The sequence below is a fragment of the Bison bison genome, unplaced genomic scaffold, assembly GCF_000754665.1.
Source record: "Bison bison bison isolate TAMUID 2011002044 unplaced genomic scaffold, Bison_UMD1.0 scf7180017864363, whole genome shotgun sequence".
NCBI classification, from domain to species: Eukaryota; Metazoa; Chordata; class Mammalia; order Artiodactyla; family Bovidae; genus Bison; species Bison bison.
In genome coordinates this window covers 2420201-2446921 of record NW_011494935.1, presented here as the reverse complement: position 1 = coordinate 2446921, position 26721 = coordinate 2420201, and the positions used below count along the sequence as shown (strand labels likewise).

The 26721-nt window shown below is 42.2% G+C and overlaps 1 protein-coding gene across 4 annotated transcripts in view; it reads left to right on the top strand.

Annotated features, from left to right (window-relative positions):
- The first annotated feature begins 22 nt into the window (after nucleotides 1–22).
- The window catches only part of EBF1 (early B-cell factor 1), a 410481-nt gene continuing 383782 nt past the window's right edge, over nucleotides 23–26721 (top strand). For 2 of the 4 annotated variants that reach the window (XM_010855294.1, XM_010855293.1), the window contains exons 1-6: nucleotides 23–469; nucleotides 2544–2698; nucleotides 3245–3310; nucleotides 3939–3994; nucleotides 14662–14735; nucleotides 24696–24764. In XM_010855294.1, coding sequence (XP_010853596.1) covers nucleotides 336–469; nucleotides 2544–2698; nucleotides 3245–3310; nucleotides 3939–3994; nucleotides 14662–14735; nucleotides 24696–24764 — 554 coding nt within the window. In that variant the 5' untranslated portion in view covers nucleotides 23–335. Of the gene's footprint in view, nucleotides 470–2543; nucleotides 2703–3107; nucleotides 3311–3938; nucleotides 3995–14661; nucleotides 14736–24695; nucleotides 24765–26721 lie in introns of those variants that run through there. The other 2 variants (XM_010855295.1, XM_010855292.1) reach the window with 2 other exon arrangements.

The window sequence follows — 26721 nt, the reverse complement described above, 5'->3', positions numbered from 1 at the left end:
AAAAAAAAGCAAAAAAAAGCACCCAAACCAAAAATTAACCAACCAAACAACCCCCAACAGCCAAGCACACATCTCTATTTTTTTTATTTTGGTCTTTTTGTTGGATTTTCCCTTCCTTTTCTCTCTCTCTCTTTTTTTTTTTTCGGGTTATCGCTCAATTTTGAGAGAAGGTTTACATTTTTAAAAAATTTGCTTTCCAGCCCGCCTTGATCTAGCGCGAGTTCATCGACTCAAAAAAAAAAAAAAAATCTCTGGCTGGCGTTTTCTTTGCCTTTTTTTTTTTTTTTTCAAATTTTCAAGGGGGAGGAGATTTTCCACAAGAAAAGGTTGTTTTCATGTTTGGGATTCAGGAAAGCATCCAACGGAGTGGAAGCAGCATGAAGGAAGAGCCGCTGGGCAGCGGCATGAACGCGGTGCGGACGTGGATGCAGGGCGCCGGGGTGCTGGACGCCAACACGGCGGCGCAGAGGTGGGTACCGCTGGGGGACCGCGGCCGGGGAGGCAAGCCGCGAGCAGCAGAGCCGGGCGGCGGTAGCGGCAGTGGCCGCCGCGGGGTCGAGCCGCGCTCTTGCGTCTACGGCTGGGCTCTGCTAGCCACCGAGGCTCCGAGTTCCCCGGCCGCCAGGTCTTGGTTGCCTGCGGCCGAAGAGCCGGGAGCTGCCTGCGAGGAGCCCACGATTTACCGGCACTTTCCCCTGCCTGGTCTGTGACTGTTTTCATTTTGTTTTAAGCCAGAAGAGGCTCTCACCAGCGTGATGTTGGATATCTGTGTTTTTCTGTGATTGCTGTTTCTTTTCTGGCCGGCTGTCTTTTCTTTCATTTTTTTCCCGCTTTTCTTTTATTTGCCTTTTTTTCATTTCTTTGCTTCTTCTTCCCTTTCTCTTCTTCCTTCTTCCTTTCCTTCCTCCCCCTTTTCTTTCTTTTTACCCTTTTCTCCCACTTGAAAACTTTCTTTCCTTCTCCTTCCTTTCCTGCCTCTCTCTCTTCCTCCCTTTCTTTTCTTTCTTCCTCCTTTCCTTTCTTCACTTCCTTTCTTTCCCCTTCTCCTTCCTTCTTTTCCTTCTTTCCTGCCTCTTCTTTCTTCACTTTCTCCCTCTTTCCTTTTTCCCTTCTCTTAACTCCTTTTCTCTTTACATTTCCCCCTAGAATCATCTTATTTCTCGTCTCTGATTCTCCTTTCCTCTCTGTAGCTTTCAGTTTTTCTTGGTCCACCCGGGGTAGAGCAACTCCTAACTTTAATTCTGACATCTTCTGAAAGTCTTCCCTACAGTCTGTAACTATGGCCCCTTCTAAGCCCCTCTGCCACTCTCAGCGCCTGGGATGCTAGGTTGTATGGCCTGGAGGCACTGCTCTAGGAGACTGACCTGGAGAACTTTCCCGGGCACCCTCTGTACCCTTTCTGGGGACTCCTGGTCCCAACTGAGAAATGGTCCCCCCTTTTTTTCAGGCCACCATTTGGGCTTGGGAGAGTGGGAGATATGGTGGCCCAAGACTCTATCCCGCCCAGAGAGAGCGGAAGGGGAAGAAGGAAGATGACTAATTACATCATCCTCATCTTCTCCGGGCTGGGGACAAGTGTCCACAACACTGTTCCCGTCCCCAGTGATAATAAGGATGGGGGTGGTTGGTAGTGAGAGTGAGTTGGGTAACCGGGCTAGAAGCGAAAGTGTGTGTGTGAATGTCTGTGTGTGGCGCGTGCGTGTGTGTGCGCAAGCCCTTGTGTCCGGGCAGGTCGAGCTGTCAGTGGCCTTACTGAGCCCCTGGCGCCCCAGGCTCCAACCCCCGGGAGGGCGCGCTCAGCCGTCAGCCCTTGTTCATAGGATTTCTGGAAAGCGTGTGAGGATTTCTGCGAAACAGTAAAACTTTGTCAGGACAGGTCTTAAAAAAAAAAATCAATTCCGTTTCCCACAGCGACCACCCCTGACAGCTCTGAGTTCCACCCGCAGGTCCTTTTCCTTCACATGCTTTCCTTGGGGAGCCGGGGGCGGAGGGGGACGGACATGCAGTTTCCCGATGCCGGGCATCCGCGGCTGTCCCGGGGGCACATAAGGTTTCCCGGAGGATGGCTGCAGCAACGAGGAGCTGAGCATGTCCCCCCCTCCATTCTCACCTGCCACGGGAGACTCGAGGGGGTGGCGGGAACCAACTCCCCATCCCACCCTCTAAGTTGTCAACGACCGTCTCTATGCCGCGATCGGGTTCACCTCAGCCACTGCTACTTTTCTTACTCCTTACACAGCGGAGTCAAGTCGGAATAAATGCGTACAGCGTTTTATCTCTTGTGCAAAACCCAAACAAAACTTTCACACCTTTTCGTCAAATTCGGGGGGCGCGCCGGTTCTCGGCGGGGAGGACAGGACAGTTGCGGGCACTCTGGTCCCATCGTCTGGTGGGCCCGAGGCGCCTGAGGGGGCGTGTAGGGAGCCCACTGGGCGTTTTGGGGGCTGACAAGGTGGTTGAGTGTTTGCGCGTGTGTAAGGGGTGACAAGGGGCCGCGGGTGGTTGTCCCGCCTAGCCGTCTAACTCTGCGTCTTTGGCCGCAGCGGGGTGGGTCTGGCCCGGGCTCACTTTGAGAAGCAGCCGCCTTCCAATCTGCGGAAATCCAACTTCTTCCACTTCGTCCTGGCCCTCTACGACAGACAGGGCCAGCCCGTGGAGATCGAGAGGACAGCCTTTGTGGGGTTCGTGGAGAAGAAAAGTAAGTGGGCACAGCGCCGCTGCCCCTCGCCCCCTGGCCGGGAAGCAGGCCCAGGCGCTTTGGGAGGCGCGCTCCTCCGCGAGTGCAGAGCATCCGTAACACATCCCTGCGCGGGGTCCCCAAGCCACTTCCCGTTCTGGGCGAACTTGGGCTCCCCGTTCATGAGCTTCTGCTCCACAAAAGTTCACACCGACTCCCCGGAGCTGGAGAGAGGCGAGCCCGGCTTCACACTCCAGGGTCAAGGGCTCCGTGGTGAACCCGCCCTCGACCGCGCGACGACGCGCAGCCCCTGCCTCTGCTTGTCCGCAGGCCCTAGCCACGGGATCGCCTGTGCGCGCCCCACGAAATTTTCTGGAAAGTTAGAGGGAGCAGTAAGGGTCGGGAGGGCGGCGGAGGGATCATAGTTGGCCGCAATTTCTGCTGCTCCTGGGCCTGTCCGGCTCCCCGGCCGGGGTCCCTACTTGGGGAAAGATGCCTCGAAGTCGGTCCACTAGCTCACGCCGACCTCTCCTGCATCTCTTATGTCTTTGCGTTCTGCTGCAACCCAGGAAGCCAACAGCGAAAAGACCAATAATGGGATTCACTACCGGCTCCAGCTCCTCTACAGCAACGGTGAGGCTCCTGTCGGTTCCACGCCAGTACCCCGGGGCTGCGGGTGAGGGTAGGGGGCGTGGGGGAGCTCCAGGTGGGCGAGAACCCTGAGCAAAGCACAGTTGTTTGGCATTCTCGGGGTAAAGTGGCCCCGCCGGTTTTGCTTGAAGAGGTCTCACCTGAGGAGGACTCTGAGTGGCCCGAGGGCGGCCGCATCAGCGTACCTGGGCACAGGTGTGGTGCCTTAACCCGCGCTGGGAGGCTTTGTTTTTCTTCCTCCGCTTTCTTAGGCCGGGCTTCTCAGCTTAGCGTAGACTTCATCCCCAAAGTCCCTCGAGTTCGGGGGCTCAAGCGGTCAGGGCCTTGATGGCTGCAGGAGAGCGCGCAGAGGGGCTCCAGCCTTTGGAAGGGAAAGTACCCAGGTGGGGGGACCATCTTATTCCCGGCTGCCAGCGCTTGGGGGCTGCCTTCCAAAAGCGCTCGGACTAGGCCAGTGGCCCTTATCTGCGCCCTGGGGAAAGGGGGTCCCGGCTGTGCTTCTCCGGGACAGTCGGAGTTCCATCAGTCTCGGAGCTCCATTGTTTGTTTTGTGCAGATCCTCTCTCACTTAATTCTTTTTCGTTCCCCTATGCCCCGCTCCCTCCCCCAGGAATAAGGACCGAGCAGGATTTCTACGTTCGCCTCATTGACTCCATGACAAAACAAGTAAGTTTCTTAATTTCGCGCCGCGGGGGTGACTCCACGGCCGCGAAATTTGGGAGAGTCAAGAAGCTGGCGACTGCTTAGCGGGATGGCTGGGAGTCGAACTCTCAATGTCTAGGCAGACTGCTCTCAGCGCAGCCTCCCAAATGCCCAGGAGCACGTTGGCTCGCCGCGTGGGGAAGGTGGCTCGACGGCTCCTTCTTTACAAGGGAAATTCAGACCTTGTGAATTAAGACTTTGGGGGTGCTGAGTGGGGGAGAATACGGGCTGAACTTCCTGTGACCCGGCCAGGGAGCCCCAGGGGGCGCAGAAGGTGCCTAGGGACCCTGGTGCAGATCGGGCTGAACTTGTGAAACTCAAACCATCAGGACCTCCCCCGGGAGGTGGAGGGCAGAGGAACGGGTGAGGGGCAAAGGCAGCCTCTCCAGGAATGGGGAGATGGACCGAGAGCGTAGATGACTCATTCTACGCATTAAAAAAAGAGAGATGGCGATGGTGGTAGTATTGGAAGAGGGAGCAACAATTGTTAGAGGGTATTTTGCAAAAATCCTCCTGCTCTTGCCTCCAAGTTTGGCAAGAAGCCAGGCAGCATGAGTGAGCTTGTGGTCTTAAAGGTACATAGACGGCGTTTTCTTAAGCTACCCAACACGCGGGTGCCAAGCAGTATACGTTAAGGTTGAATTATGGTTTAAAAGATACAATTATGAGCCGAGTCAGAAAAGAGGTCTGACGTTTTAACGAGGGGCAGAAACTTTTTTTTTTTTAATTTTAAGAAAAAGTTTAGCAATTAAATATCTGGTTAGGTAGCTGGAGGATTTAGTAACAAAAAAAGAAGACAGTTTTATTGGGTCCGGGAAAGAAATCAGAACAAAGAGAAAGTTACCCATTGTGTACTAACCACCAATTTAGTGAGAGGGTTAAAGCTCATTTGCTTGATTGTGATTTTAAAATATTCCCTTTAAAAAGGGGGACATAGTTTTCATAGATACTGGCTTGAAAAGTTTCAATTTATGGTATACATGCATATTTAAAAATTGTTTTTAGATACCCATGGCTTAAATATGTTGTATAAAATGCACCCAGCTGTTGGAAGTTTCAAAATCTACTCAGCAAGGACCAATTAAATAACAGCTAATTTTAATTATTACCTTCATATTTCATTGTGAGCCAAGTAAAAAACATGAGATGAAATGTATTTTTTAAAACGATGAATACATATCTCTTGAAATCTGTTTCAAATTATTGGCTTAAATATTTGACTTTCTTGAAGATCTGTTTTATTTCGTAGTTGATCGTTCAGAGTAAATACACAGTTATACTTTTATTAATATCATTGTTGTATTATTATACTGGCTTTGATCATTATATAGGCTAATTCCCTTTCATTTGGACACACTGTATTTTTTTAAATGTTTTTCCTGCCAAATAAAAAGCCACAAAAACTTGATTTCAGTAACTTAAAAAAAATGATGTCAAAACAAGAATGTCTTAAGTGGAATTTTGTGTAAAAAATTGTGTTTGATACCTTGAATATCTTTTTCTTCCATTTCCATCAGAGGAAAGAAAAGATGGGAGGGGAAGAGGGAAAGTATGAATTCTAATGCATATTCTGAACTATGTACTTATTAGAGTTTAATTTTTTAAAGATAAAAACATCCCCACAAACCAGTATATAAGACCTGTCTGTTTGTGAAATATTGGCCACTTCAATATTAAATTATAGGCAACTCTATGAAGTGAACAGTTGTAAGGAACATAAAATTAGGACATGCTTAATGTGATACCTTCTCTCAAAACTTTATTTTAGGCCCTGTTAAAAAATAAGAAAAAGTGCCACAAGAATTGATTTTCCCATTATGAAATGAACTGACTTTACACACTGTTCTAGGGTGGAAAAATAATCTTGATTTTTATAAAGCAGTACATCTAATATCATTTTACTAATAGGGTCATAGAGCTTAAGAAAAATTACAGTGTAAGGCATTCTTTGACTGCTTGGTTTCATAAATTCTATCAGTTGTGAGGGTGGAGGTGGGACCAGAATAAAATAAAGTGTAGTAAGAGCAGGTATAAGAAAGTTGTTTGCCATACTGTGACATCTCACTGAAAGTTAAAATTGTAAATGTAGGCAATTACATATTTTGGTGGGGAGTGATCTGAAAAAAAGTTTAGTAATTATCTGAATTTAGTCTAAAAATATCAAGAAAAAAGATTTTTCCAGGCATACATATTTGCTTTTATAATAGTTGTCTAATGCCTTCTCTGTAGCTTTTACTTTGAAAGGCAATCTCTACCCCGTTATCCGGTTGCTTGTTCCTTGATTATGTGCTGTAAGAGTTTGGGAAGTAGGTTAGCTTCTTGTGTACACAGCTAATACAATAGTCTTCAAAAAGCAGATCAGCATGAAGAGCCTGACTCTCCTTAGCTGTGATGTAATTATTTTGTTCTAGCCTTGATAAGTAAAACTGTGGATTCTCATCTAGCTTTGAAATTATTCTATGATCATTAAAATGCCAAGTCTGATTTTTAAATTTCTTAAGTTTTTTATTTTAGTTAAATATGCAGTGACCCCTTCAATCAGAAGCTTGATATAGGTGATTGATTAAATACTCACTTTTTTTCCCCTGTGAAGTTCTTATAGATAGACTCACAATTTTGATATTTAGAGTTTTGTTGCAGAATGGAATAATTTCAGTGATGTGATGAGTTCTAATAACATCATAAATTTCAGAGGGAATATCTCAGTATAGTTCAAGTGTCTTAACTGCTAATTTATCATAACATTTTTCATATCAGATGCAGCTTTATGTATGTGATATCATATCTTTGACTCACAAGTTGGGGTTAAAACTCAAAGGGAAGCAAAATTCAAAACTAGCTGTGCACTTGATATTTTAGTAGAGTATTCCTGATCTTGGGTGGAGTTAGTAGCACTGAGATCAAACAGAAATGTACTCAATCAACCAAGATGTATTGGTATGACATAGTATTTCACACCTTTTCAAACTGTCTCATTACACTATTTTGGGTAATGACTTTTAATTTTGGACTCTACCAGGAAAGGGGAAGCTTTATTAGAAATGAATGTGTAAGGATCTGAGCCTCTCATCCCTGTACTTTTTTTATAGAACAAAAAGGATATAATGATATTTAAAATACTTGTCCGCAACTAGAAAATAAGCTTGTTTTTGGGAAGGGTTTTTCAAAACCAAGTTTAGCTGGACTAAAAATAGGTTGTTTTTGTGTCATTGCTGTTTTTGGTATTCCATTAGAGAGCATGCAAAAAGGCCTGCAGGATCCAGAAGTTTATGGCTGTTGCATCTAACAACAGTATCTACTGTGGACACTCAAATGAACTCAGTGAGAGAGGTCTGAGGTTTGATATGCTTCTGTTCAGATTTTCCTGTAGTATTTGAAATATTATGTTCTGTGATTGCTTCAGTGAGTTATTGTTATTTTTTTTTTAAAAAACCTTTAATTTTTCTTCCCTCCTACCATCTTGCTTTGAAAAAAGCGACATTTTTATAGTTCAAAGAAAGAGTGCTATATTCCATAAAGTTATCAAAAACAAACATTCCCTGCCCCCAAACCAAAGCTCTTTTTCTGGAAAGGGAAAATTAATATTCACATAATCCTGATATGTATGGATTTTTAGGTAGGCAGTATGGTGAGGGGACCCCTTAAAAGCCCCAGAGCAGTGAGAAGTCTAAGATACAATAATCAGAACTGCTGTCATAGTTCTCTTTCCAGCTAATCTTTATATATTTATTTTGATGTTCCCGGTACTTTAAGTTATTGATGCAAGTGCATTTTTTCCTATTGATTGTTTCATTATATCCTGCCACAGCTACGTAGAATTGATTAACAGCTCTTTCTGTTTGTGGTTCTTCATTGGTAGATAAACACATTTTTAGTGTATCAATAATTTCCAAAGGAATTCAACAAGGCCAGCAGAGAGATTCTTTCATTTATTTGAGGAAACAAACAAAAAAGGACAGGGCAAGTTTATAGTTAGGAGCCATATTTCAGCAGCTTTCTCTTTTGGTAACATGTCAAAAATGCAGGTGATTTAAATTTCCTTGCACATAGAGGAATGAAGAAGTTTGGAATTTTTATGCATGATCGGGACCTGTGTTTGGGAAAATGTAAACTCATCACAGTGGAAAATGTGTTGTTTGGAGTCTGGGGGTGAAAACAAAGCTGATGGTTTTGGAGAGATTGCTGGAGCCAGATGGCCTAGTACTTTCCCAGTCTGGCGGTCCAACTGCTCCCTCCTGGATAATATACAGCCATTTGTTCGGGGATATTTACGCTAGAGCTGTTTCCATGTGAATGTTTGAACAGCATTAAAAACGAACGTATTTGTAGCGATGCATTTATTGAACTTGTATGACTGCATGGATAGTCTGTTCTCATGTCTTATATTGCTGAGAGGGATGAAGAAGTGTTTGGATGTTGGTGAATTGTTTATATAGTTGTTGAGCAAGAATGATTTGGTCTTAGTTATTAAAATGTGTAAGCATTTGGAAACTAATGGAAGGAATGGTAGCACCTACCTGGAAGCTCCGTTGTGAAAATGAATTCATACATGAAAAGTGCTTAGAACAGTGACTGGCATATATTAAGTGCTTAATAAATTCTCTGCTTTTATTATTGTATTATTACTATTATTACCCCATTGAGTTAACAAAGCCAGTTGTATCTGCTAATATAGATGTAAATGTAGTTATCATATGAGTGAAATATCTTTTATTACTGCTAGAAAAAGAAATATCATACGATTTTGTTATAATGATTCAGTTTTTATCTTGGTGTTTGGATAATATGAGAGATTTTATTTCTTTGAGGCACAAAAAATGCCTTCTGAAGCTAACTGCTTTTGGTACACATTCTCTTTTTATTCAGGGCTGTGATGTAGCTGAACAGCTTACTGAATATGATATCATTCCTTTGCAACTTTGCTAATTCAGTTCTGCAAACAGCCCTGCTTAGTGGCTGAACTTAAGTTACGTTTTTGTATTAATTTGTTCACCAGTAGCAAAACTGCTAATTGAAGCAAAATAATTTAAAAAATTTATTCCACTATTAATTTTGGATTGCTGTTTGACACAATTGTTTATGAAATGTCAAATTTGTAGTGTTTTCTTTGGCATAGGTTAATTTTTAACTGAGACTCCCTCACCTACTAAAAGTTTCTCGAACCACATTAGCTAATACTTTTTTTTTTTAATGACAAGTACTAGAACTTGGTGGTCGAATGTAATGATTAATGTTGCTGTATGTTGATAGTGTAGGTGTTTATATTATTTTTTGATTAGTTTCAGTTCTTGGCATTTTGCTGCCAAAGTCATGTTGACTGTGTTTAGAGGACACTTTACTTCTGGTTGAGAGAGATACTTTGTGCATTTGTGAATGTATTTTTAAGGTGACAAATTAGGTTTGGCTTTTTATTTTCAGTTTGAAAAAAAAATAAGTGACATATTTTTAAGGTTGCTGTTTTGATTTAAATAGAAAATTAGGAGTTTTTGTTAGTTATAGGTAACTTGTCTGGGCTTTCCTTGTAGCTCAGTCAATAAAGAATCCCCTGCAATGCAGGAATCTGCTTGCAATGCAGAAGACCCTGGTTCAATTCCTGGGTCTGGAAGATCCCCTAGAGATGAAAATGACAACCCACTCCAATATTCTTGCCTGGAAAAACCCATGGACAGAGGAGCCTGGCAGGCTACTGTCCATGGGATCGCAAGAGTTGGACATGACTTAGAGACTAAACCACAGTCTGTCTTCCTTTCTTCCTTCCTTCCAACTCTTTCTTTCCTTTCATTCTCTCTTTCTGTCTTTCTCAGTTGATGATGACAAGTCTCTGATGGTTTGTTTGTAAACCAAGAAGACTCCTAATGAAAACATTTTGTTCCTAAAACCCTTTCAGATTTTGATGAATCAAAGTCAAAAGTGTTCTCTTTGCCCATTTTCTTTTGGCATTGGACGCAAACAGTTAAAACTATTAGAAAAGTAAGCAAAGAAAATCATGCTTAGTTCTCTGTATTTCCTTTGGCATCCCATTGATGTGTGATCCCAGTGTAAGTTCACCATGTATTTTTTGTTTTACTGCGTGGTCTTTATCTGTAGTAGGTTTCAGTTAACTTTTAAGACCCAGTGGTATTTTAGAAACGCAAAGATGAACCGTACTTCACAAGATGCCTTCTAAAACAGTAGCTACCGAAGCAGAGTTTCTCAGTTGATTTTATTTCTTTTCAAAGATGGTATAGGTTAATGGGCATTTGAAACTGCTGGCATTTCATCCTCTTACAGTAAACCTTCTGACAGTGTTGCTGTGTAAGGATATAAAAGTTTTAACAATTCTTATTTTTCCTTCATTTTTGTTAATTATAAAAAATTATTTCTGAAAAAACCTTCAATATGAAAATCAATGGAGTGTTTAAAATAATTGTGATAATTTCATTATGCTCATTAGAAGAGAACATTAAGAAAAGGGAGGCTAGTATATTCAGAAGAATAAATTTCCAAAGTTGTCAAGTTTTGACAACTTTATTTTTTATCAGTTTCACTAGGTTTTTAAAGCTGAGACGAATTTTGTGCTGTTTATTCTTTGCCTTTTCTTCCTGTTGAAGCATTCCTGCCACCTTAAGGGTTATATTTGCATTGGAAGGATTAACGTAAACATCTTTTCTACCTGATATTGTATTTTTTTTTTTTGGTTTGTTTTTTTGGTTGATTCACCATTGATTCATTTATTTGAATAATATATTTTATATGTTTTCTCTCTCCCTCTTGCCCACTTCTGTAGCAGGCCTCCCATTCTTACCCCTGATGAACACATTGATTTATTTAAACCACTGTTGTCTTTGTCGGTCTCACAGCAGACTACCTTCTTCCCAGTGAGCAGACGCATGATTTACTATGGAGGATGAAAATAAGCCTTTTTCTTGGTGTTCCATTGTCTAGGTCCTAAACCAGCTGTCTATTAAAATGGTTTCACTTAAAGTGGTCAATGCTGTTTATAAGCTTTTGTGATCTCCCAGCTGATCCAAGCCTCAAGGAGCTTTACTCACACCCTACAGAGGCACATATTTAAATTACGAAGAAAAGCAGAACTTTTCCCTAAGTTGTGCTGGAGGATCCCTTTCCTTTTAGGCTTGAAGTCTGGGTTTGCTGAACTGTGAACCAGTCTTGACGTGTGTACTAAATGTAGATGGTAGAGACTTGATGTGTGTGAAAGCCAGAGAGAACTTGTTGGCATTTTTTAGAGACTCTGTCTTGTTGACACTCTACATCAGAGACACTTATCAAAATAGATTTATCCTGTTTTCCTATGTTGGATTTCATCAGAATGTTGATTTCTCAGACCATATTTTTATAAGATGGTATGGTATGTGTGTTAATAAGTTTTCTCAGTAAAAAAACAAAAAACAAAAAAACCCAAAAAAACAGATGAGGTTGGAGGTGGAGATGCCTTTAATGGAGTTCCACTGTATAGCTAGCTAATGCTATGACACTGAGCTTCTAGATTACTCTAGTTCCAGGATTTTAGTTCTGTTCTTTAAAAGGAGAGGAAAAAGACTCTGTTTCACTTGCTTTTATTTCAGAAGTCACAGAAGCAGCAAGCACTTGTTTATCTGTGTTTATATGCTGAAAAGTTTTGTTGTGTAGAGGCCCCAAGGAAAGGGACAGCAGAAGTTTCCTGCTTCCATTTGTCCCCAGAGTTTAAGTATTTCTGAGCAAATCCAAACTCATGCTTTCATTTTTCTGTGCTTGATGTAGAGGAAGTCTCTGCTGCCAGAAGTGAAGTGGCAGGTTGACATTTGGTAGAGATGTATTACGGAGGCCCTGGGCCTGCAGCAAATGATGTTCAGTCACCAAAGATAAAAAGACAGAATTCCTGGGAGTCCGTGGATCATCTACTGTTTTGGGGGAGTCATCAACATATTTTCACTGCAGCCTATGTTTAATGGAGTGTCATCAGGGGTCCACTGATTTCAGAGGAATCAGTAGTCTCAGTAAAAATAATACTGGTATTATCTAGAAAGAATCAAAATGAGAAGGTCTGATGTAATTGATATTCCTTCGTCCTAAAAAAGCCAAATTATTATTTTTTAAACAGGAGGGAAAATCCCATTAATACTTGTGAATTTTGTTTTCCAAGTTACTTGTATTAGTTTAGCATGACAGAAAACTAAAGTTGAAACAGAGGTTATCAGGGATATTAAGAGAACATATAGAACATGGAGTGATAATAGGATTTTGCAGAAGTGCGTAATTTAAAGTGTTTAGCACCACATACGAGATCTAACCAGAAGATAGTTATGAATTTCGTAAAATGAAGTATTAACTTTACACAGATCTGGCTTTGCTCTCTGATGGGTGGCAAACACTCCCTTAACCCAATGGTCAGACTTCACTGCCATTGGTGCAACTAGCTGACAGAGTGACGTGATACACTGGGAATTTGGCGTCATGTCTGTGGTATTCCAGCCCTGAGTTACATAACTTTAGTCTGAGGAAACATTAGACAAACCCAAACTGAGGATGGTTCTACAAAATAACTTGCCTCTAAGGCAATGGCACCCCACTCCAGTACTCTTGCCTAGAAAATCCCATGGGACGGAGGAGCCTGGTGGGCTGCAGTCCATGGGGTCACTAAGAGTCGGACCTGACTGAGCAACTTCACTTTCACTTTTCACTTTCATGTATTAGAGAAGGAAATGGCAACCCACTTCAGTGTTCTTGCCTGGAGAATCCCAGGGACGGGGGAGCCTGGTGGGCTGCCGTCTATGGGGTCGCAGAGTCGGACACGACTGAAGCGACTTAGCAGCAGCAGCATTCTTCAACAGTGTCAATGTCATGAAATAACACTCAGGAATATTTCTTATTGAAGGTGATATGACAGTTGGATGCAGTGATTGTTATCAGGGTGTTTGTTTGTTTTGCTGTAAAGGACAGCATTGCCCAGCCAGTGACTCTCAGGTGTTTACATTATCGTGTTGTACTAATGTTCATTTTCTGATTCTGATCATTGTGCTGTGGTTATGTAAGAGAATTTCTTGTCTTAAGGAAGTGCATCTTGAAGTATTTAGGGCACGTCTGCAGTTAACAAGTGGTTCAGGAAAAGAAAATTGAGAAAGATGAATAAATTTAGTTTACTAAAAATGTAAACATTGGAAGCATCTGGGTAAAGTGAAGTATCTGGGTAAAGTATCTTGGAAATCTTTATATATTCTTGTGACTTTTCTGTATGTCTAAAATTATGGTAAAATAAAACATTAAAAATACAGGGTTATAGCAGGCCAGCCATAAAGAAAGACTTTTGATGGGTCAGTGGTAGAGAACGGTTTTATCCTTATTCAGGTTCTTTTTGTCATTTTTTAAGTTGTTGCAGTTTTTGTTTTGTTCTGGAGTTACATAAAATGAGAGCTTGTTCTGAGGGTTTGCACACACAATTTCATAAGCTGTCCCCCATCATTTATGGTTTTAAAAGTCCCAGGTTCATAAAGAGAGCACATTTCAGCCAAATACAAGTTAGTTACTGTACTTTCTGTGTGTCCTAAAAAAAAAAATAATCTCTGGTTAATTTAGGTAGTTTCATCACCAAGAAACAGAGTTATCTGAATGTGTGAAAGTAATTTTATTAACAATTTGAAACTGTGTTATATTAGTATAATGCAGTGATACATTGTTAAGTTAGTTAAAATGTATACCCGTTTAGAGCACTCCTCTACCCATGCTGCTAAGTCACTTCAGTCGTGTCTGACTCTGTGTGACCCCATAGACGGCAGCCCACCAGGCTTCCCCGTCCCTAGGATTCTCCAGGCAAGAACACTGGAGTGGGTTGGCCCAGGTATTAACAGGTAGATCTTCCAGGAAGCAGAGATCTCAGGAAAACTTCTGGTGACCTTAAGGAAAATGTTTGTACACATATAAGTAAAAGCAGACAAAAACATCTTTGAATGGTGAGGTGGTTTAGGACTCCAAATTTTCAGAGTCAAATGTAGTTTTTCTTGGTTGAGGGAGATAACTATGGCTTAACTTCCCCTCAACCCTTCCCCCCAGCATATGCAGGCAGATTCTACTGTTTGGGTGAGTATACGCCCTGGAGAACACATGTTTTCGTGTAGGCAGGAAGGGTTTCCCCTGATTGATGCATCATCTCAAAGAAGACAGTGAGTGGACTCATACCCTCACTTGTTTTTACTACTTACCTCTAGAACATTACAATTTGGAGCTGAAAGAAGTAAGATGAGGTGACAACAATTATTTAAAAATCAAATCCATGTGTTTTTGTGTATTTTAAATCACTAGTATCTCAATCTCCTAAACCCTTCTGGATTTTCCCTTCCCCATTGATTAGATTTATTTTTATTCTGAATTAAAGAGAGAGTTGTGGTTGTCTTGACAACAGAAGCCCATCTCATACAAGTATCCAGAGATGTGTGTTATAACAAGGTGGTTGATGGGACAAAGAGGAATGTGTCCCCTTCTACTCCATGTGGGTTGATCCTCATCAACTGTCTTGAAAGGGTCAGCCTGGTGAGGGCTTCAGCTCTGAAAGCTAATTGGCCTTTCTTGGGTGGTGAATGGTCAAGAACTCGACTGTGATAGTTTTTTCCTCTGCTACTTAGTTCCATTCTTAACTCAAATCCTTCCTTTGTTTACAGGCCATAGTATATGAAGGCCAAGATAAGAACCCAGAAATGTGCCGAGTGTTGCTCACACACGAGATCATGTGCAGGTAAGGAATGCCTTGTTTTCTCTCTAATTGCCAAAGAGAAGATGAATTTGTATCTCAAATTTGTACCTCTGAATTCTACGTGAGTTCAGGCCTATTTTGGTGTATACATTTCTGTTCTGTTAAAACTAAAAACTGTTAGATATATTTGGTAGTAAAGTGTCAGACATCATAGTGGTTCTCAATTATTTATTAGATTTCATCCTATAAGTTATGTTTCCATTTTGATATCCCACTGTTAATGGGCACAAAATAGTGCCCTTCCCCTTTTCCTATCAATCGAATGAAATACAATATAACCCTTTTAGTGTTAATGTATGCACTCAACTGCATTGCTAGTAAAATGAGTAAGAGTTCTATTGATGTCAGCAGAAGTCTCTGTTTGGATAAGACTTGAAAGTTATAGTTCCTCTTTTTAATTTTTCCACTTAAAAATATGACCATCCACATAGGCATCATTCCTCCTTGAACTGAATGTGGTTCCCTGCCTCTACCCCTACCTTGCATCCGATCTCTTAATCTTCGTTACCTTTTATACAACGGTGACAGTGTAGCTAATGTTTCTTAAATGTAGTGTGGTTTTGGAAAGATAGCAAAGATGAGTCCCTGAAAGGTGTGAACATTCATGTTGTCCACAAATGAGTGTCTTTATTTTTGTCTGAAGCTGCATGTGAAACCAGACCACATTCACTTCCCTGGCCTCTCCGTATGGGAGAGAGTAAACCAGAAAACAGCCTTTTAACTTGCAGTTTAGGTTCTTATTCTTTGTCAGATAACACTGGCACTTTGCTTCTGATATATTCTGAGTAATTGGATAAAGCATGATGATGACACTCTGCATCAGGGAAGGGCTACTAATTGCTTTGTTAGCCATGCGGGTTCTCCTGGCACAAAGCAGGCCTGACTCCTGTCTATTTCTGACCAATTCATATAGGGATTTCAGCTGCCACTTCGGCATGGGTGGGCTTTATTTTCTGCTCAGGGACTTGTGGGGAAAGCAATCTGAAAACTCTACAGGTGGAAATAAAATAGAAAAGAGATGAATGTGTTTGCTTAGTGAAGTCTCAAATATTAACTTCCTCTACATATATAATGATGTACGTAAATCAAAATTTCTTTTTCTCCTTTTTAAAAACATACCTGTAATATATTAAACACAATATACAGGAGTTTCACAAGTTTTCACTTTAGTGATTTGTAAAATTTATTAATTATTCCCCAAACAGGTTACTTTTCTCTAACTTTAAAGCAACAACAAAATCCCAAAATATGGTCAGGGATTTCTTAGAAGATATTTTTAGGCAAAATTTGTGTTATACTGCATACAGCAGTTGCACAATTAGAGCTGAGCTGCACTTTTCAGAATAAATGAGTAAAATCATTTGAAGACCATTAAAAAATGACCTCCTTCATATGACTGCATTTCTAACCATATCTCTGTTTTACCTTCCCACAAATAGCATGTTGTTAGAATGAATTCTCTGTATTCTGTTCCATATAATTCTAGCAAACTGGAGACAGACAGGAAGATGGATCTCAACCAATAGGCCGACTAATATCTGTAAATCATAGATTTGCATCTCATATCTGTACATGTTTGGACTATGCTAGAAATAATTCTGTTCTTAAAATATTTGAAGATATATTATGCCTTTCACACATAAGCCTACCCTCTATTAATGCAGTTTATATTTTTTCTTGTTCTTAAAATTCATTGACCCAAAGTATTTTATTATGCTGGTTGGGGTGCTTTACTGCTGATGTTCTTTCTATTTTTCAGAAACATAAAAATAGCAAAAAATAAAATCCTCAAGCCACTGAAGGCAAATGATGTTTGTATTGTGTGGCTAAAAGGGAAAAGTCATATTCAAAATGTCATTCTGCTAATGTTACAGATGAAGGTTTTCCTGGCTGCCTATAGATGTGGAAGGGGTACTGTTTGTTTACCAGGCTGCCATGACCCTATTACATAAGCCTGTCATCTATTGTGTGGCTAACAGTCTTTTAAATTGCAAATCTGATGCTCTTTAGGGGGCTTCAGAAAAAATTCTCACTTTCCACACCATCCTATTTCTCTTGATTTCTTGCCTGTTGTAAGTGGAAGTTGGGATGTGCTGAATTTGCACCAGGGGTGCAAATGCAGGCTCAATTATAAGCATAAAATTAGAGTCTGTTCACCATTAATCAGCCTGGCTAATTGCTATGCACCACCATTAACCATATGGTGTGAAAGACAGCTTGCTTTCCCTAAGATGAAATTTCTTCATTGCAGACATGAAATAGTGAGGGCCTTGGATTTTAAAATAGCTTGTTTTAGATATTTAATTTCTAAACAACTTTCTGCAGTGCTTTCTATCAAGGCTAACGGCACAATAAAACTTTGCGTTTATGTCACAAAAGAGGTATATTTATAGAACATTGAAGCTATGGTAAAGGAGACAGAGAATTTAGAGCGACAGGAAAGGGCTTGGGTTGATTCTGTTTTGTTGTTGGCAGAGAAAAAAAAAAAAAGCATCAGGGAATTACGTATAAGGTGGTTGCAAATATAAAAAATCAGTTTTGTTCTGTTGAGAGGGTAATCCATTGCATGAGCTATGTAAAGGACTTGCTGCCATGGGATTATAATTACTGTCTCTCCTTGAGACAAAATCCCTTTGACTTGATGGCACAGAACTCTTTCCATGGAATTCTGGGAGAGGTTCTGCATTTTGGATAACTGGAATCTATCATACCAGTCATCTTTACATTCTGTTAATACTTGTGGATGAAGCTCTTCAAAATGTAAAAGCAGGATTTATTCCACAAAGGATTTGATTATATGCACCACCACATCTTTAAAATGTGAAGGGAAAATAGAAACTCTGCTTGGAAGGTGAGTCCAGTTTCCAGTCCCCGCCAGGCAGGCGGAAGCAGATTTTCTTCCTTTCCAGGACACAGGACAATCACAGGGGATGAGTGCTCTCTTTAGGAAAACCTTCTTTCCCCACTGTCAGTGCCTTATGCCTTGTGGACCGTGAGCTCTCAGGGTTGGCCTGGGCCCTTGATATGCCTTGTTCTTCCCTCCTCTTGGGCTGGCTTTTTCTCATTTCGTTCTTCAGATTCCCACTGAAGCGTGTTTCTTTAGGGAAGTGTTCCTGGTTGTTGGCCTGAGTGAGGCCCCCTTGTTCTGTGCTCCTATTATATCCTGTGCTTTTCCTTCAGACACTGTAACTGTACACTCAGCACATTGTAACTGTATGTCTAGGGCAAGTCTTTCTTTGCTGGACTAGGAGCTCCTTGAAGAAGTTGTCCAGTTTTCCTCTCTCCTTTATTTGCCTATATGTGAAATGAGGAGAAATGTGTGAAACTATGACTTCTGTCATAGGGTCATTGTTAAGATTAAATCCTATAACCCCTGTAAATGCTTATCTTGGTACCCGACACATAGTAAGTGCTGAATGTTGATTGTTATGATCAATAGTCACAGCAGAGTTATCAGCATTGATATTAATAGAAGCAGTGGAAGTAGTGGGAGCAGTAGTAGCAGCATCTGCAGCATCTAGCTAAGTACCTGGCATGTAGTTGCTCAGAGGGAAAGATGGTAAGAGACTGTTGAAAGGAAGGGAAATGTCTCCTAAGATGTTAACATGCTTTGTTCATTCTAGGTATGCTGGTTAAGGATATTTTCATTCATTCTTATAGTCTTTGCAAAAACACAGTGGAATGAAGAGCCAGAAAGGATTGGTCCCTGCAGTAGCAGAGCTGACAGGTTAGCCTGGGAGATGAAACCTGAAGCTGGTAACTAGACAGCACTGTAGAAAGAGAGGACTGGGATGAGACATGAGGTCAAATACCATGGCTGCTCAGAGAAGGGAGGATGTATTTGCAGGGATTGGGAGGAAGGTGAGACAGGACAAGGATTTTAGAGGGTGTGCGAAGGAGTGTTTTGGTCCATTTGTTGGTGGTCCAAGTAGGATTTCTGTGGGGAGAAGTCTGCAGATGGTGAGCCTGTGGCCTGGATCTGGGCAGTCAGGGTGAAGGATAATCAACTTCTGAGGTCTTTTCACAAAGGTGCGAGGTGAAGCTATGGCCTTACGTGGGATTGACGGGGGATGGGGCATTAGAGAGAGGAGAGGCTGTGGGTACATTCTTGGGGAACAGTGTCACTTTTAGTGCATTTGAGAATTAGGATAAAGAACCTTGAACATACAGGAGATAGAAATGAAAGCAGGGTATTTCAGAGGCAGGGAGCCATCCACATAATAAGTGTAGGGAGATCCAGATGGACCTGAAGACTGAGAAGAGCACCAGAAAGTCACTGGTGAACTTCAAGAGAGGATATTCAAGTAGGTGCTAACCCAAAAACCAGGTTTTATGGGATACAGCTGGCAAGAAGTGATGGAGGCTCTGGCAAGGAGATAGTTAGGCAGTGAAGAAATCAACAAAAGGAGGAGCAAGTCTGTTTTTTTAAGAATGGGAAAACTTGAATATGTTGGTTAACTGAGGGAAAGAATGAACTTACTACTATTAATCAAATTGTTCAGATAACCATATGCTCATTCTCCAGCCATTTTGGCTAAATGGGTAAAATAATCTTGCTTTCTGTTGTAAAGCTTAAAGGCGGAGGTGATGCTTTCTTCCAGTTAAGAGAGCCTCTACTTCTGGGAAGAAGTTCCATGTCTCTGAGATGAAGATGGAAGCGTCTCTTGCTCTGATTTATGAAGCCATGTGTCAGTGTGCTAGAGAGGCACTACCTATGCCATGCTGCTCAGAAAGAGACTCACAAGCTTGCTTTGCCCTGGACAAGCTTGTATGAGGGATGGATACACAGTCTTGCTGGGGAAAGGGCTGCTGTTTTGAGTCCACTGTGTATATAGGACCCCAGGTGCGGCAGGGTCCCCCCTCCTGTGATTGGGCCACATTGGTCTCCTGCCACTGGGGTGCACGTTGAGAATGGATGTGAAGTAGTGGGAATCCTGCTCTGTGACAAGGCAAGTGAGGAAACTCCAAATCCGCTGATAGATGCCTGCTTTAGGGAGCAAATACCAGGTCTGTGCCTGGTGCAGTGCCTGACACACATAGTAAGACTCTCAAGAACAGCATCTGAGGGGATCAAGGTCCATCAGTCACACCCTCATGAGGATGGAGTTAGCACTGTGATTCTTTTGTTAACACAGTAGCTTTTCCCTTGGAGTGCTTTTGTGTCTGTTGTTCCATGTACTGTATTGTTTCAGCCCAAGACCTCTTCTGCCTTAAACACAAGTGAATCTGTTCTCCCTTCATCCTGCCCTTCTTGGTTAATGCCTGCCTTGTGTATGGTAGAGGTTGGTACCCACCTTTCTTGGTCCTTCTGGGTCCAATAGAGGGAACTGGGTGGGGGCTGGTGAGCAGTTCAGCTTGGAGAAGAGAGGAAAGGAGAGAAAGACCATCATGGGGAAGGAAGGAAGGACAGGTCTTTGTTGTGCCTGGCTTTGCATTAGAAGTAGGGAGATTCAGGAGGTTAGATGCTGGCTCAGCCTAAAGGAAGACCTTCCTTTCCCAATTTGCAGTTTTTAGTTTTTTGATAGGAAAATCATATTGCAATCAAAAGACTGTAGAAATACAGAATGGAATATGTACTGTCTACTCTTCTTCACTTACTCCACAGGGCCTACTGTGTGCTGTGCTCTGTTCTAGTTGCTGGGGATATAGGGATGAACAGAACAATCTAAGACCTTTGTACTCATGGACAGACAATAAAGAAGAAAAATAAATATAAAATGAGTGCTCAGAAGAAAAGTGAAGCAGGATGAGGGGCTAGAGAGCTCTGGGGGTGGTAAGGGAAGGGCTTTCATAGGCTGTCACTTTGTGCAGAAATTTGAGGGAACTGAGGGTGGCTTATGACAATTTGTTTCTTCCTCTCCTCCCTCCATCTCTCCTACTGGTTTTTTTCTCCCAGAAGTTGGACCATACCCATCCCATACATATGGGGCTTCCCAGGTGGTGCTAGTGGTAAAGAATCCACCTGCCTGTGCAGGAGATGCAAGAGATGTGGGTTTGATCCCTGGGTTGGGAAGATCCCCTGGAGTAGGAAATGGCAACTCGCTCCATTAGGACAGAGAAGCCTGGCAGGCTACAGTCTCTGGGATCTCAGAGTTGGATGCGGCCGAGTGACCTAACACACACACACACACACACCAAACATGCTGTTCTGCAGTTTGGCTTTCTCAGGTCGTACTATGATGTAGACTTCTTTCTGTGATGATGTGGACAAACCCACCTTCGTTCTTTTTAATGCTGCACACAGTTCCATGTTTACATATGTATGTACATACACATATATGTATATGTGTATATGCATTTATTTTTAAAGTGGGCTTAAACCATAGACACTACTTTGTTACCGCCCCAGATGCAGCACAGAGCCCAGGAATCCCACTTTGAGGATGACGACTGCGCAGTGCAGTGATATGACCTGAGAGGCAGGAGACCTGTTGGGCTAGTTTTTCATACTTTGTGTAAAGTTTTCTTTATGAATGATGTTACGTCACCTCCAGCCCATTAGTCCATTTTCCTTGTTTTATTCCTCTTCTATTCGTCCTTCTCCACCTCTGTTCTTTGCATCTGCTTTCTGCCCTGGGTCCCCTGGGGCCCAGCAGAGAGGGTGGTTCTCACTTAGTCTGTGCTTCGATTCAGCTGGCTTCACTCGAGGGCACTTATATTTTAAGGGGATGAAGACAGTGCTTTAGGTGCAGGGCAGATCTCAGGCCTAGTGCTGCCTTGCCTGGGGAGGTGGTCTGGGGGGTTGGTGGGGTGGGGGTGAACTTTCCTTCCTTGGGCAGCGTCTGCTCAGAGGGGCAGTGAGGCTTCCTTTATCTGCTACCTTCCTATTGGATTGTATTTCCCCTAGTATAATACATTCATTCATGAAGTCATCCAATCAACCAACCAACCATTATTTGATCTTCTCTGTTCTGTCCCAGGCCTTACAGCTACCCGCTAGGTAAATAAGATTGACAGTGTGTTCCTTTATGAAACATATGGGTTAGTGGGGGAGGGATGGGAGGAGAACGATAGTAACAAAAAATACACAAGTATATACATAAGAATATAATTTGCTTTTTGTTTGGTGCCCTGAAAGGAAAAACTTAGAGCAGCCTATCAAGTGTTAAGATCAGCTTCTCTGAGGAAGGAGTCTAGAGGCCTAGGCCCAAAGAGGAGGTTGCTGTTGTTTAGTCACTCAGTCGTGTCCGACTGTTTTGCGACCACACAGACTGTAGCCTGCTGTTGCTGCTGCTGCTGCTAAGTCGCTTCAGTCGTGTTCAACTCTGTGCGACCCCATAGGCGGCAGCCCACCAGGCTCCCCCGTCCCTGGGAATCTCCAAGCAAGAACATTGGAGTGGGTTGCCATTTCCTTCCCCAATGCATGAAAGTGAAAAGTGAAAGTGAAGTCACTTAGTCATGTCCAACTCCTAGCGACCCCATGGACTATAGCCTGCTAGGCTCCCCAGTCCCTGGGATTTCCCAGGCAAGAATACTGGAGTGGGTTGACATTTCCTTCTCCAGGGATCAAATCCGGGTCTCCTGCATTACAGGCAGATTCTTTACCCCTGAGTCTCCTGGGATGCCCCAAAGAGTGGGTAGAGGCTGGCTAGCTAGGGAGGGCATAGAGGAGGAGCAGTCCAGGCCCAAAGGCCTGCCCGCACCTGGGCCTGGGGTCAGACTGAGTGTGGAGACTGAAATTGGCTAGTGAGGCTGGAGTGTGGCACATTGGAGGAGAGTGACAAGAGATGGGGAGGTGTTCTGGCTCCATGTCATGCCATAGATTTATTCTCAGTGCGGTGGGAAGCCCTTAAAAGGTCTAGGGCAGTGGAGTGACAGTTCCATTGACATTTTGAAAAGATCACTCTGGCTGTTGGTGGTGGGTGAAGAGTGGAGGGGAGGCCAATGTGGAGTCTAAGCGAGAAATGAAAGTGACTTGGTTGAGGGTGGTGCAGTGAGGAGGGAGAGAGTCAGATCATCTGGAGATGTAGATTCTAGTCTGAAACTATCACCAGGCAAGTTGGAAGGGTCCCTGGAAGGCAATAGTCCAGGCAGGATGATGGTGAGGGTTTTGACCTCTGGAGATTTGCCCAATCACTGTTTTGAAAAAGAAAAGGAAAAAAGCAAGGAGAAATAGGCCTTCCCATGCATTGCTTTTCTCCCTGGGTAAAGACTTAGGCTCTGTTGATGGGCTTTTTTTGGAGACCTGTGCCCTCACACTGAGAGGTAGGTACTGCAATCGCTCCATTTTATAGATGAGGAAACTAAGACTCCAGGAGGTGAAGTACCTTGCTCCAGTGCCACAAGCAACTCTGAGTCCAGAGTCAGTGTTCTTAACCACTGCACTCTCCTGGCAAGCCCTTGAAATGTAGGTGCAGGGAAGTAGAGTTCAGAGATAGTAAAGTTTAGTTTTTAAATTATCATTACTTTTTTGGCATTCATGTCGACTACTGGATTTCTCAGTCCCTTTTTTCTACATCTCTTTTACGTGTTGGGATCCTTTGGGCTTTCTTTCCCTTAAAGTCCTAGTATAGCTGAACTCAGACCTGGAGGAAATTGTTTCCTCTGAACCAGAAAGGGAATGGCTCTAAGGCGAGTGGTGTGGTTTTCAGCTGGGGCTCTGACAAAGGAGAGAGAATTCTAGCTGTTGTTTTCTGAAGATATGAGAGACAAATAAAATGAGCATCAATTTGGAAGCTGATTCTCTTTTCAGAGATAGAGAGAGACTTCCCAACTTTGGTGAAAGACCCCCTGTGCGGGTGTATATTTCTGGGTCCTGAAAATAAAGTTCAGTGTTTGTTTCTCTCCAACAGCTCTCCAAATTTAGGCTCTATGATTCACTAGGTCGAATGAGTGTGTGTGTGTGTGTGTGTGTGTGTGTGCGCACGCGCGCGCACGCATGTGCTTGTGTAAGAGGGAGATAAATGCATATTTTATTTGTGATGCAGGTAATGTATAACCCTTGCATAACTCCCTCACCTTCATGATTGATCAAATACATGCTTTTATAGTGTGCCCTGAGGTATAGACTGGCCAGTTGGACACATTTCTTATTTGCAGACAAGTCTCAGATGGATAGTCTTCCATTGACCATGGGTAATTTTCAAAAACTCTAATTTTTCACTTTTTAGAAGCATCTCAATTTAAGAAAACACTGGCAACTTTAAGGTCACATATGGGGTGGGATTTTGATAGTAGATGCTTTTCTTGCCCATAACTGCCTCTTCTCTGATCTAATAAAGAGCATTCACTGTCAGGCCTTTGCCAGCCTTTGGATCCATGTCCATACTGCTTCCAGAAAACTTACACAGTGACCAGTGGAAGGCACAAAAGCCAGAGGACATGTGGATCTCTATTGTGTTTTGTCTTTCCTCTTTGTCTTAATTATTGTGTTGTACTTTCACTCTTACATTCTGAACATGGTTCCAAAGCAGACCGTTACAGTTTTAGGATATCAGGAAGGCTGTGATTGAAGGAAACGTCTCCTATAAAAGAGAAAGCAGAAGAAAAAGGAATCCATTGAATACAAAATGACTGGAGGGGGAGAATCACTCATACCTCATTACTGACGTGTTCCACGCAATTAGTGTGATCTTGAGGGAAGAGAGTTTGAGCCACCCACAACCCTGAATATTCTCATTGGGTAGATGTAATAATAATGCGTTTCACAGTGAAGTCTTCCAATTCCGCGGGCAGTGATGGGGAGACCCCATCTTAGGACTGTCAGTCCTCGCTTGGAGAGAGTCCCTCTCCCTCCCACCTTTGTGCAGGGAGAGGTTAAACCTGGCATTAACCCGTAGGTGACCCAAACAGAATATTCTGTCCCAGGGATCCGTTGATTGCCAGGTATGGCTTGTGGTAATTCTAGCATTTGCAACCCAGCAATTTGAACCTTCTGTCTGCCTAAATGATGATTTTACATTTGTAATGGTTGTACTAAATCCTCTCGCTTTTGCTCTGCAGCCGCTGTTGTGACAAGAAAAGCTGTGGCAACCGAAATGAGACTCCCTCAGATCCAGTGATAATTGACAGGTAGGGACCACTCTACTTTCAGTCGGTTCTTTTTCCTCATTATAATGAAACACCTGCCTCGTGTGGCTCTCGGGTGAGGGTTAGGAAGGCATGTGGCCGAAATTCGCCTGTTGGTCATGACTTCATCTGCTGCTCTGAGCTATTGCGATTCCTGGGAAAGCCATATGGAATGTTCTTTGGAGGCCCGCTTTCTTGGATTGCTCCAGTTTTGTGTCTGATTCATGCTCCTAAAGGAATGTTCTTCTTTCTTGACTGTCTGTGGCTCAATCCTCATGCTGTGCCAGGAAGCTTCAGAAATAAAATAATAATAATTTGTGATTTATGAAATGTGGTTGGGTGCTTATAAATATTTAACTTTTATTTGAAAAATGTTTGAATCATTATCACTTTTAGCTACAGTAGTTCTGTTGGACGTAATCCATCTACATTTTAAGGTTTTATTTATGCATAAAAGCAGTTTTAAAGAGATCTGTGAACCAAGATTTTCTACAGTAATTTCCCGGGTTTGATTGTAGCTCAGACTGCATTGGAAGTTGATTAATTTATCCTGCTTGTCTTAATTATTGTGTTTTTAAACAGATCCATATTACTAATCTGACATGACCAAGTAAATCATTGTAGAACAATAAATCTGTTTTAGTTGTTCGGCGCAATTTCGAGTCAGTGTGTGCAGAGATTATGCAAAGTCGCATTCCAAATATTCGTTTTACATTTTAATTATTGAAATTCATTGTATGGAAACATGTATGATAAACCATTTGTTACATAGCATTACTCATTGGGAGTTAAATGGCCTGGAAGGTTTATAGATACTGTCAGTTGTCAGCTAGGAAAAGAGCTAGCACCCTCCACTAGCTGGAAGAGTCTTGCAAGTAAGACTGACTGATCTCTCATTGAGGAGATCAACAGCTGAATAAAAGCCCTTTTTGGGGTTTGGTAATATTGATTTTGGATACCCCCTCCACCCCCCCACTGCCCGCTGGTGCACATCTATCTATCTTCCCAATTCTTTACTTTTGGGGGGCTTTATCGTTTTTCAGTTAACTGAAAAAGTATTCTTCATTGTGATTTATGACAAAACATTAGTTGTTAATTTTGACTTATGTGATTCTTTAGGCTTAAACCCAATTTTGATTGCCTAGCAGTTTTATAAAGCTTGCATTTGAGTCAGATATTTTAACTGTCTTTCACTTATATTCACCAAAAACATATCTTTGCTGGATAACTTGATAACTTTGCTTAATATCTTCTTTGATTCAAAGCTGAAAACACCCACCTTTAGAGTGTAATGAAGTTGTCTGCTGCCTATAGAATTAATATAGCATGTTTATCTACAGAAGCAGACATGCCATTATGCAGTTTCTTTTTCTGCGATGGCAGATAAATCTTCAGATAAATTAAAAAAAAAATAACCTTTATGCTGTTTGTTTCACCTAAATACCTTGCTTCAAAATACCATTTGTTATTTTAAGCAGATTTTACTCTTCTATTAGGAAGAAAGTGTTCTGATCAAAAGACCAGCCCAAATATTTGCCCATACTTTGTAACTATCAGCATTTGGTTCTGTCACACAGTTTCTTTTGGTTTAGATGATGACAAGAACCTTACTTTGCCACCCGCAATGAAAATGCTTTTTTTTTTTTTTTGCTTTTGAATGGGTTAAGCTTTTAAGTTCTTCATTTGGTTTTAAGCCGTGACTCTGATATAGAAGGTTGATATGACTGTGGTTTGAATAACATTTGATTTTGACCTGTTTCTGTGGGTTGCGATGGCATAAGAAACTTGACTCAGCAGCGCTGTAATTAGCCCGGCCCGTGTTTTTGAAACAGGATTGTGTTACCTGGATTGCATTAGTGTGGCTTCTATTGTTGCCGCCTTGCATCTATCCCAGTAGGGTACTTAAAACCTTTTCTTGGCTAGGGTAGTTCAAACAATTTAGGTAAAATAAGTATGCACT